Here is a 12,232-nt window from a genome sequence, read left to right on the forward strand (position 1 = left end):
TGCCCCGGGGCCTGACTCTCACCTACACGAGGGCAACTGCTCAGGAGTCCAGGAAAACACATGACAGAGAAGGACCCTTTGGTTAGGTGTCCAAGAAACGATGACAACATGGTCACCGTATTCTGATACAGTCACCAATAACAAGAGATCTGCTAGGAAAAGAGTGCCCCTTCGCTAAGCCCCAGCAGGGCGTATCGGAGCCCGAGCAAGCAGCGCAGCGGCCTGGGTGGTCCTCCGCATGGTGCTGTCACCGGTTTATGGGGGCTGTGACCGGCCAAGTTTGTTCCCAGTCAGCCCTCCCTCGTAGTAAGACAAACGTATTCTCGAATAGAAATGCTAACGGCTGTATTTTTTAATACAACCAACTACCCACGCACACCCCCTGAGAGTCAGGAGGCTTCCTGTTATCCACAGCACAAAACAAACAGCTATTATTCAGCCTCAACCGAACGGCCTGCGGGAAGCGGCTCACGGGCCTGCCGCCCCCGGGGGAGTGACCAGCGGGCAGGCAGGTGGCCTTACCGTCAGGTACATGGCCGCGTAGACGCTGAGGGCCGCCTCCTTGGAGGGGAAGGTCTTCCGGGCCCGGGTGATGAGGTCGGGGTTGCCCGTGCAGGCCTCCGCCCCGCTGATGAACTGCGTCAGCTGCTGGCAGCCCAGCGCCGTGTAGTTGGGCTTGCACAGCGCCAGGAAGTGGGGGGCCAGGTTCCCCGTCACCACCTGCCCGGCGTTCACGAAGATGTCGGTGGCGAACAGTCCGAACGTGTAGATTCCTGGAAGAGAGCACACCGTTTGCACGCTCGGGTGGCGTGGATTTCGGTTCCAGCGAGGGGCTGTATCAGGAACTGGGGCCCGCTCATTCCTCCCCCAGCGCCCCCTGCATGTAGGGCTCCTCGGGGCCACCCCTGTCCGGGGCCGGCCCTGGCTCCCCCGAGTGTGCTGGGACTGTTCACTGTTCATGAGCTGCCCACCACCGGCCACCTTGCTGTGCGCGGCAGGTGTAGAAGACTCGAGATAAAAGAAGATGTATTCTAAGCCCGTGTTTGGGGAATGCGATTTTTTTAAATGGGGCCAGGTTCCCTCCAGAGGGATCGGCCTCTCCCCTTCCGCTAATGGGGGCGGTCTTTCTTTTTCCCCCATGTTGAAATATTCTATAATGTCACCAACATAGAGCAAAGCAGCGCTGTCCCTTGGATGGCGCCTCTCAAGCCCGCTCAGGCTGAAGTCTGCCATGCGGGTGGCGCCCACTAGTGGGCAAACCCGCCACCGCCGGCTTCACTGAAACATCACGGGAAACTGTGCTTTCAGAAACACGTTTCTGAAAGCCAGCAGCTTCGTCCCACCTTCTCTTCCATGAACTGCATTTTAATTGATCAAATTTGGGGCAATTTAGTCAGCAAGAGGGCAATCACAATGATGTTTCCAGTGACCTTCACTGTATTAAAATTTACTTCCTCTGGTTACCTAAAGGTACAAAAGTAAGTATGTGGGTTTTCCCCCTCCCTTTTCTAAGGAACTCACCAGTGTACTCAAACACAAAAAACATGTTCTAGACTCAATGTCACTGGTCACTGTGGTCAAAACTTACCTTTCAACTTAGGTAGGGTGCATCAATTCAATTCTCTGGCACCCTTTTCACTTAAACTTAGAGCTATAACCTTCAAAAATGTGGTAACCAATGTAAAGAAATCCATTCTTTCGTAACTTGGGGAAATACAATACAATTCTTCAGAACATTTTAAAACGGCACCAAAATAATACTTCCCAAGCAACTGGTTTATTACAAAGTCATATAATTCTATTATAATGATTAGATGCTTTTCTCCTTAGTTGTACGTTCCTGGATTATTTATTTCCTAAGCGTCTACATAATCATGGGCTACTGCGTGAGAAATCACCAGGAAAGCTGCACAGGGCCGAGTCATCTTCTAGCATCAGATGCATGGCCGTCCTTTTAGCTTTCAAAATATTATTTAAAAGGATGAAACCATCATGCACACAAACCAGCACACAGCAAACTTCTGAATGTTACAATGACAATGAAACAAAGACCTGAGTTCTCTCTTTATCTGAAAAGTGGAAAGGGAAATAATTAAAGCCCTTTCTTTATATCTTACCAACCTCCCATGAGTCATCCAAGTGAACGTTAAGAAAAGCAGAAATTGGGGAGAGGCAGAGAAACGAAGGAGAGCAAAGCCAATGAACTGTGTGCGCACACCGGCTCGCCTCCCAAGCACCGTGGCCTCGGCCGGAACCTGTGTGACGAGGCTCCACATCGAGGCTAAGGTATCCTCATCCTCTTTAGCCAAACCTTCCTCTTACTCTGGGGTCTCGAGTTTTTCTGTTTACAACGAGATGTCTGACGAGGACAGGGACATGCCTCGATGTCTCGCTGTGCCCAAACAGTTTGGAATGAAAAGGGCAGCGTGTCGGGGCCATGGCCAATACCGCCTGACTACATGCTGGTTCCGATGCGATCCCACACGCGTGTCCTCTGCGCTGGCGGCCGGAACAAAGGACCACAGGGAGCCGTGTCCGGTTATGCAGTTGTGTTCTGCCCATAAGCTTCCTGCTGTATTACAACACACTGGAAACCGAGTCACAGCGCGTGAGAGAACAAGAATCAAACGAAGCGCCCCTCAATAGTTCAAAAATTCACATAAGTAAGAAACATGGGGAGAATCGGAAACCCACAAAATGCGTGCCATATCTCATTTAGAGACACGGGTGTGGATGCGGGAAAAACATTTTTTACTGACTGAGGCGTAATCTAATTCACCTGACAGCGTCTAGGAAAGTGCGAACTTCATCATTATTAGTGCCAAGTGTATTCCTGCTTCTTTTCTAATTAAGTGACTCTTCTGCAGAGACGAGTCAAGAACACAGGGTTGTTGCATGTGGGGGGAAAAAAAAGGCCTTTTGAAAGTTTTCTATGAAAGTTCTCCCTCAACAGCATTGACGGTGGCTTTGGAGATGTGTGACTTGATGGCAATAAAAAGCACATTCGGAGATGAGAAGACCTTTCATCTTTAGAGAGATTTAACGGCACGATGACATTTGATCAGCCTTTAAGTGCGTTTATACACAGATTAGGCGATCCGTGCATTAGGCTGGGAAGTGTTCATCTTGATCCCGCTGATGGGCGACATACACAGAAGGGCGACAGTCTCCTTCATCTTAATGCCGATCAGAGTTTATATTAAACACGTGGGGAGAGACAGGCTTTTATCTGATAACTCCAGGAAATAATAATTTATATTAACTTCCTTGTATCCGTTTAAACAATTTGTCTTGGACAAGTTTCTACTGAATTGAGGTGATTTACAATAATTTGTCAGTGTTCACAGGCACTAGTGCAGGATTTGAGACTGAAAGCTGACGTATCAGTAAATTCTGCCCTCAAATAAAATCATCAACACATTTTGGTGGGCTTAAAATAAACAGACAAAAAACAGCTCAGAAGTTGTGTGTGGAGTATGATATACGGTGATTAACAATTGCTTCTTTTCCCGTTCTTCATGATTTTCAACAAGCTAACAAGATGACCACTTCCCCCCACAAATACAGTAAATCGTTTATTTTAATGACCTTTCAAATTTTAATTGCCTTTTAAATTTTTAGAGTCTTAAAAAATATTTAATGTCTACGTGTGGTGTCCTTTCTCCCTTACAGTGATGTGAAAATGGCGACTGAAATGGAATGTCACACCCACTGGAGAAATTAGTATGCCAGTTATATTTTTAAAACTAAATTGAGACAGCTCCAAGAAAACGTAACCTAATATTTGCATGCAGTTAAAATGCTGGTCATGTCAAAGGCTCCGTGGCTCCCACCCGGACACGGCGCCAGCAACAACACACACAGACAATTCGGGGAGCACGTACCGAGGAATCTCACAGTTCTCCGCACCAGTGGGTTGATATAGCAACAGTCTCCGGTTAAGATAGTTTTCTCCTGGTTCTCAAAATCCCTGGTGGCCAGTTGCAGGCAAAACACAGCCGTCTCTCCAACGATTATCTTGCAAGGAAATAAAAGGTTAAAGAACATTAGAATTTAACCAGTGTAAAGGTAGGACATTTCATTTTTTAAAAAAAAGGAGGTTCTTTAAGGGTAACAACTCAATATTACGCTGAACCCCATCTGCTTACCCAGACCCCGATACATGACCTCATCCCTACGTATGGAACCCGTGTTCCCTCAGTGCAAGGGAGTACGAAACTGGTAAGTTGTGAATACAAGTGAGCTATAACCCTTCAGTTTTGTAAAAGACCCTTAAAAATGGAATCGACAAAGGATCTTTGCTTTGAGGAAGCTCTCACTTGTTCTTGGGGTGTAACGGCACCCCGTTTTATTTTTAAGTGATTGGATCTTGCTTACATTTGATTCTGCCATAGAAATCAGAACACTTTTCTAGAATAGCAGAAGCTAAGTTCAAGTTCAGAGCTGCTCTGACCACAGCCTCTGCCTGGAGCTTGTAAGCTTACCCTCTGACTCCTCCAGGTGCAACCAGGTGAGCCCCCCGTACCCTCCAGGTCTTCACCACACCCCAGCATTCCTACAGTTTTGAGGGGACGGTGTCGGGGCACAGAGCACACCCTCAGGACCTTTACAGCTCCTGGGGCCACCGGGGCTCAGAGGACTGGGCGGGGACAGAGACTGCCCCGATGCTCGGGCACACACGCCACCGGCCCTCCTTCCGACAGAGACCCAAAGCTCCTCTCTCCACCCTCTCTGATGCCACTGTGCGCTCTCCGACTCCGTTTTCCATGAAATGCCGTCCTGGACCTCTGCAGACTCGGGCTCTTGTGGGGCCTTGGAGGCCTGGTGACTGGGTCATTGTCGCGCCAGTATCGGGAAGGGGTTCTTCATCTGGAGTTACCAGATGCCCCTTCCCTGGCCCTCAGTGAGGTGCATAGTGGGCTTGCTTCCTCCCCCGGGGGGGGGGGGGGCGGGGAGGGAAGCGGCAGCACAGAGCACAGGAGCCAACGCGGGGGGGCAAAGGCTCTGCACCTCGCAGCTGTCCTTGGTGAAGTTCCCTCTCTTCTGCGAACTGATAAGTAGAAGCTGTTTCCAGAGAGCTGAGGTGATGGCGGTATAATCTGAGCTTCCCCAAGGCTCAGGAACATGCCCCCCGCGCCCCCACCCCCAGGCCTGGCAAGTCTGCTGTCCACGAGGCGGAGGGGCAGCGGGTGCCCAGCAGGGAGACGGGAGACTCAGCAAAACTCTGCACTCACCGGACTCCAGAGAAAAAGTGGGGCGGGGGGATTCCACTAGCAGGGAGAGGACCTGCAGGGCTGTCCTCATTCTGGGCACGTCATGTACCCGCCCTCCCGTTCCCTTCACCCGGGCTCCCAAACCTCGGCCCAGCCCACGCCCGCTCTGCCGTGGGGGGAGACCCTGCCGGGCCCCAGGTCCACAGGAAGCCCTCGCACCTCCCCTGCGGATGGTCGGCGTCCACCCAGTTTTGTAACAAACCTGCACAGACTTCAGTGAGATGCTCACCCCAACAGCTACCCCCGCCCAGCCAGCGCTTCGTTCAAGCAGCAGCGGCGCTTCCTGGGGTCCCCGCTGCAACCGGACAATCTGCGTCCTTGGAGGCAAGAGCCAGGCTCCCCAAGCTCAGCCAGCCTGATAAGTGGGAGCCCTACGTTCCACAGCCCCCCCACACTGGGGCACCTGTCCCCTGCCACGCACCGGCTTCTCACGGAGTCACACCGCATTATGCTCCGCTGAACTCCGCGTTGGCACTGGGAAGCCCCTGGAGCCCTCGCTTGCTTACCAGGCTGGACCCGAACACGCCCATTCCCTGCCCGAATGCCCCCGGCATCCCTCCCATCCCTGAGCACGGGTGCGGCAATTGGTCCCGAGTCTTAGCCGTCACTCCGGTCGGCAGCGAGCACAGGCCCCGTCCTAGCAGGCGGACACCTGGACCCCCGAGTGTAAATGTATCCCATCGCTCTCACGGCCCACGTCTCCCACTCTGCCCCGGTGGTGTCTGCGTGCCTTCATGACAACATCACGAGGTAGGTTTCCCAGGAAGGAAAAATCACTGCAGATTCTCACCAACGGTCTGGCCCCAGAGAGGTTGTTTGCTTTGACAGAAACCCAACTGGACATTCCTCTCCCCCGCTGGTGGTGACTCAAAGACGTCCATGCACCCTTGGATTGACCTGGGCATGAGAAAACCGCTTCAGGTGTGCGGCCGTGGTGGGTGACGCTGGCCGAGCGAAGCTCAGAGCGATACCGGGAGATGACACGCCACCCTGGGGACGGTCTCCTTAGCTTTGTGTCTTGATGCAGAGAATCGCAGGTTTCTTCTACGAGTGCCTGGGTTTCAGATAAGGAGACCGTCATGAGGCGGCAGCCTCTTGAGGTGGTTCAAGTCCAGTTACAGATGGAGAAAACAAAGCACAGACAACGTGAAGGGCCCAGGGCTGGGAGAGAGACAGAAGCCAGTGTCTGGACCCCAGGCAGCCCATCTCTGGGACCCGCGCCCTTGGCCTTGACCTGTGACGAGCAGTGGTTAAGACTGTGGGTGTGTGGCGACCAGGAGGCCCCGCGTGACCAGGAGAGGACAGTGTTAGTGAAGCAAAGGCGTAAAAGGCAGCTTGGATACAAGGGTGTGAGGCCAAGAAGCGGATCTGTTCCCCCGAGTGAAGGTTTGCGGAGTTGGAGAGACTCCCGTTAAACACAGCTCACGGGGGGAAGAACCCCGTGAAGCTGTCACCCCCGCTACTGGGGGGGACAAGCTCATTGAGTCATTTTTCAATCGGGAATGGAGTATGTCCACTTTTAAAAAGATTTTATTTATTTATTTTTAGAGAGAGAGAGGAAGGGAGGGAGAAAGAAAGGAAGAGAAACATCAATGTGTGTGGTTGCCTTTCGGGTTCCCCTACTGGGGACCTGGCCTATAACCCAGGCACGTGCCCTGGCTGGGAATCCAACTGGTGACCCTTCGGTTCGCAGGCCGGTGCTCAGTTTGCTGAGCCACACCAGCCGGGGCTGTATGTCCAGTTTGAGAGTGCTCTGTCAGCCACAGCACTCAGATGTGGTCCCCAGACTGGCAACCTCAGTGGCCCCTGGGGGCTTGAAGGACATGCAGATTCTCAGGCCCAGTTCCAGACCTACCGATGCACACACCCTGGGCCTCGGGTCCAGCCACCAGTGTCACTGAGCCCCCCCAGCTCCCTGCGGGACATTTCCAGGGGTCTAACACTGCTGATTCGAACGATTTAAATTTATCAGGAATTTGTAAAAGAGATTTCTGGACATTTATTTGAACACATAATTACCGAGTAATTGTACAGTGTAAAGAGCTAGCTGGGCATTGTAGTGAAGGGTGACAATACAGGAGAGGTTCAATAAAACCTAAAAATAAAAAGCAATCCAATACGCTCACTCTCCAGATGTTTTATTTTTAATCCTCACCAGGGGATATTTTTAGTGATTTAGAGAGAGGAAGGGAGGGAGAGAAGAGAGAGAGAGAAACATCAGTGTGAGAAACACTGATGAGTTGTCTCCCTTACACGTCCCGACTGGGGATTGAACCTGCGCCTTCTGGAGTAGGGAATGACACCCCAGTCACCGAGCCAGCTGGCCAAGGCCCCAGACGTTTCCAGCGAGACTTGGAAGAGGGAGGGGCCCCGATGAGCTACCTGATGCTTCACACCTGGCCGCTCTCGCTCAGCTTCAGGCTCGGCATCCACTGCCATCTCACTACCACTGAGGCACAAGGGACCTTCTGAGATGCTTACAACCTCCTTGCCATCACCACCCAAATACTCCTAGTGAGTGAATGAACAGGCCGTGAGATGAGGAGTGAGGGCTGACTGGGGACCGAGGATGCACGTGACCGAACACGGTGTCCCCTTCTGCCGCTCTCTCGGAGGAAAACTGTCCCCGCCAGCCGGGTCTAAGCAGGGGGGTTGGTCGGGATGGACACTGCGGGCTCTACACCCAGCGAGCACAGGGTGGGGGAGCAGTACCACCTGGTGCATTTGCTCTGTGCCCTGGGGGGGGGGGGGCAGACTGGGAGTGTGACGTCTGGAACCCGGATCCTCGTCTGTAAAATAACGAAGACATTAGAAGTGATGCCATCACGGGCTGTTGCAGGGATTAGGAGCTTCAACTGTTCTTTGAGAGCAGGAGAAAGTAAGCACTGTGCATGTGTTGGCCATGATTTCATGACCTTCAGGGGCTGCCCATGTCAGACCTGCGATGGGTTGGCTCTTGTGTTAGTAAGGGAATCCGGGTGCCTGGGATAGGACAGAGAGTAGTTTGTGGGGGCAGGGCAGGGGGCAGCGTGGGGATACAGAGAAAGGAAGCGTGGTCTGTCTCACGACAAAGCAGCTTTGCAAGCAGTGGGCATTCTTTTTTTTTCTTTTTTTTTTAAATAATGAGAAGGTTGTGACAATGATTCCAAAACTTCTTTCCTAATTAAAATAAATGCTGCTCATTACACTTTCCGTGACTGTCATCCTTTGCCCAACCACTCATGTAAACGTAGTGAACACAAACTGTAAGAAAAATGAATCGAAGAGCACTGTGACACAGACTCCTTTTGCAGGCATGCAGGGTTCTCAAAAATTTTAATGCATAAGATCAAGTGCTCCGTGTGTTCATAAATCTCCTGGAGGGCAGAAATGTTATAATGTCCTTGTCATTCCTCAAGAGAGCTAAGTCATAATTAATAAAAGCTGAATAATTAATAAAAGTACACAGGCTATTAGCTTGCTTTCCAGCTCTTCTAAAACGCATGTTCAAATTAATTTTCTTCTCCTGCTCTTTATCAACAATGAAACAGCAGTCGGAGCCCTGGCCAGGGGGCTCCGGTGGCTGGAGCGTCACCCCGCACACCAAGAGGTTGTGGGTCTGAACCCCGGTCAGGGCACAGACCTAGGTTTCGGGTTCGATTCTCGGTCAGGGTGTGTACGGGAGGCCACTGATCGATGTTTCTCTCCTCCTCTCTCTCTCCTTTCCTTCCTCTCTCTCTCTAAAATCCACAAAGCTATCCTCAGGTGAGGATTTGGAAAAAAGGCAACATGATTAAATTTAAATACTCCCCGGGACTTTGAAGTGATGGAGTTTTTAGCAATGAGTCTTTGAAGCGCAAGCAGTAATTAAATGTCCCTCTGTCAACAGAAGGACAGAGGTTCCCCGCCCCCGCAGGGGGTGGGGGTGGGAAGGTGATTACCGGTCAAAAATAAATCAGCTCAAAATGACAAATTCTAAACCTCCTCAGAGACTCACATGAGCACACCGACATTCGTCATTTCTAGCTGCCCCATGCATAACGGCGTCATCTTGCTGTCTTCCTCTTACAGACAGGCACACGAAGGCACAGAGACACCGCATAACTTATCCCAGGCCATTCGGCTCATCATTCCTAAAGCCAGGACTGAACTCCATGCTGTCCCGTTGTTCTACTGTTCAACTTGACGTTGTACTGCTTTATTCTTTTGCTTTATTTTAGGAAGGCACGTCTGGCAGTTCAAAGCTTCCTTGTGTGAACCGCCGCACGTAGGAGTGTGATTTCCTCCCAGTTGGCTCGCCTGCGTGGCCAGAGGCATGACGGTCCATTAAAGAAAACCATTAACTTGACTGTTGGCGCTGCCTGAACTTACGTGACCTAGGAATCGTGTTGCAGGGACCGTCCTGAATACTCAGCAGAGCTTGCACTCCAGGAACTCTAGGGACGGTAAGTTAAAGCCAAAGTCTCCCTGCTTTTTAGAGGAGAGAAAGTCACCTGTCGGAAGGACGAGCTAGGAGAGCTTTCTGTGATAACTGCATGGAAGAATCAGGACCCCTCCAATCGAAAAGGAGAGCTGAGCAAGGCTCAACTCCATCAAGTGTCGCCCCTCCCCTGGTTGTCAGGAAGAGGAGAGAGGGTCTTTAGAACAAAACAGAACAAGGATTCGCTCGCACAGTGAACGGGAGACTCGGACTCTGAGAAGCAGGTGAGAAAGCAAAGGGCATGTAAGCAGAGTTTGGAGCCAAACTCCAGGACGTGACCACGGGAGGGCGGTGGGGTTGGCCTGGCTGAGAGAGAGCGACACTCTGTCCTCTCGTACAGAAGACTCAGACTTCCCACACGGGACCTCCTGGGCTACCCGCCAGCCCCCGATCTCAGGAGAACCATCCGGGGACCCCTGCCTCGAGGCACAGCTCCCCGTCATTGCCTCGTAGCAGACAGGAACTTTTTATCTCTTTAATTTTTCTCATTCCAGAAATCTGTGTTGTGCTATGATTGAGATTTCCTCTGCACCAAAATAGAAGATCGCGTTGGACACCAGGCCTGCATTATTCCTGGCCACCTCCAAGTGCCCTACCTGCCTTAGGGGAACGCACATTTAATAGGCTCCATCTGTGATGCTCCGGCGAACACCGTCCTTTTCGAGAAAATAGGCTTTTGGTGTGACAGCACTGCCCGGGAAAGCAGGAGGCGTGTTCCCTGCACATGCAGACCCATCACCCGGGTCTCTCCCTGGGGGCACCTTCTTCCGGTTCCCTCTGCTCCCATTTCCCTCAACTCTAAGCAGACTGCCAAAGCCAATGTCGTTTAAGGCCATTCCTCTTCTCCCAGAAAAAAAAAAAGACTAGACATTTGAAGGACTTTATTTTTGAAACACTTTCCCGGGAAGAGTAAACGTTGATTGCAGAGGAAACCCTTCTATTTCACCGAGTCATTAAAAATGTTGGATGAGCATGCACAAAGACAAGCATGATGGGAAGCCAAAAATAAATGAAAGAGCTGAATCTTGGAGCAGGAACTCATTTGCAGTCTGGCCCCATTTACACGGGGTATAAGGAAGACTTCCCAGCTTACAGCTCACCCTGCACTAGGGAAAGGTACAATTACAGCTCCAATGTGAGACCCTACCAGTTCCGACTCGGTGTATTGATCAAGCCAGCCAATTTGAGGGCTTCCTCTATATAACAAGAAATGTATTTAGAGAGCTGAGTACTTATTTTTCCAAACACCTTAGTTTAAGCTGATGATACATGCATATTATATGAATTCATAAATATGTTTCCGTTGCCATTTTTAAAACTGAGACACACCAATTAGCATGGCTACTGTTCTAAACACTTGCATATGCTAATGTGATTGGATCCTCACGACCATCATGTGAGATAGGTATTCTTATCTCTTTTTACAGATGAGGAAATGGAGCACAGGTGGGTCATTTTCCCAAGTTCACAGCTAGTCAATGGCAGACCTAAGAGTCGACCCCCGGAAGTGCGATTCCAAGTGTTAATATTATATTCATTCATCACCAAAGACTGCTGCAGGAATGGAGTCAATGCACTTCATAAAATGCGTATCAATGGCTTTGTCACTCACTGTCAAACTTGGCATTATAATATTTTATTATTTTGCTTCAGGTTAGGAAGAAGAGTCTAGCAGTTAGAGCTTTTTCATCTGAACTTCTGCACTTAGGAACAGAGTTTCCCCAATTAGCTTTTCTGCGTGAAGCACACAGATAGGAGAATCTGTTCGTACTTGTTTTAAAAAACCAGACGACTGAGGCTCACGGATCAGCTGCTGTAACGAACAGCTAGTTATTCGAAGGGAGAGCAGAGGGCAGAGTCTGCGTGGGTGGGCGGTGCCGGGCTCACCTTCAAACGGAAACACTAATGCCTGCATGTCTCCCTGCCTTATTTTTAGAAGCAGCCTGTTACCCCCAAATGTCATTGGTGTTGGAGCAGTTTAGTGGGAGTTTCAAGTATATTAACAGGACGTTCAGTTAAAAAATATATATAGCCCTGGCTGGTATGGCTCAGTGGATTGAGTGCCAGCCTGCAAATCAAAGGGTCACTGGTTCGATTCCCAGTCTGGGCATATGTCTGGATTGTGGGCAGGTCCCCAGTAGGGGGCATACCCCAGAGGCAACTGATTCTCTCTGCTTCTCTCCCCCTCTCTAAAAATATATAAATAAAATCTTTTTAAAAATTAAGAAAAAACTTTGAAGTTATAAATTCTTATTATTTTTCAAAAGAATATTGAGTAAATATTTATTTGCATAATGTAAATAGTAGAAGCCTATGGCACTGACATGAAAGCCTTTCTATTGATTTGAATTATCAAGGGAAAAAGGAAATATGACTTTGAAGTCCACTATTTCTTCCACATGTAGTTTACAGAGTTTCTATGCTATTTTCCCACCCCTGTTCCCTGTAAATTTGGATTAATGTTGTTATTATTATTATTATCATCATTATTTAAGAGAGA

At 50.1% G+C, this 12,232-nt stretch overlaps 1 protein-coding gene across 1 annotated transcript in view; it reads right to left on the reverse strand.

Annotated features, from left to right (window-relative positions):
- PLPPR5 (phospholipid phosphatase related 5) overlaps nucleotides 1-12,232 on the reverse strand; it is a 78,017-nt gene that overhangs the window by 45,214 nt on the left and 20,571 nt on the right. The window contains exons 2-3 of the mRNA XM_036015265.1: nucleotides 3,885-4,017; nucleotides 523-773 (exon numbers count right to left, since the gene is read on the reverse strand). Of these exons, the coding sequence (XP_035871158.1) occupies nucleotides 523-773; nucleotides 3,885-4,017 (384 nt within the window). The remainder of the gene's footprint in view (nucleotides 1-522; nucleotides 774-3,884; nucleotides 4,018-12,232) is intronic.

The sequence above is a fragment of the Phyllostomus discolor genome, chromosome 14 (assembly GCF_004126475.2).
Source record: "Phyllostomus discolor isolate MPI-MPIP mPhyDis1 chromosome 14, mPhyDis1.pri.v3, whole genome shotgun sequence".
Taxonomy (NCBI): Eukaryota; Metazoa; Chordata; class Mammalia; order Chiroptera; family Phyllostomidae; genus Phyllostomus; species Phyllostomus discolor.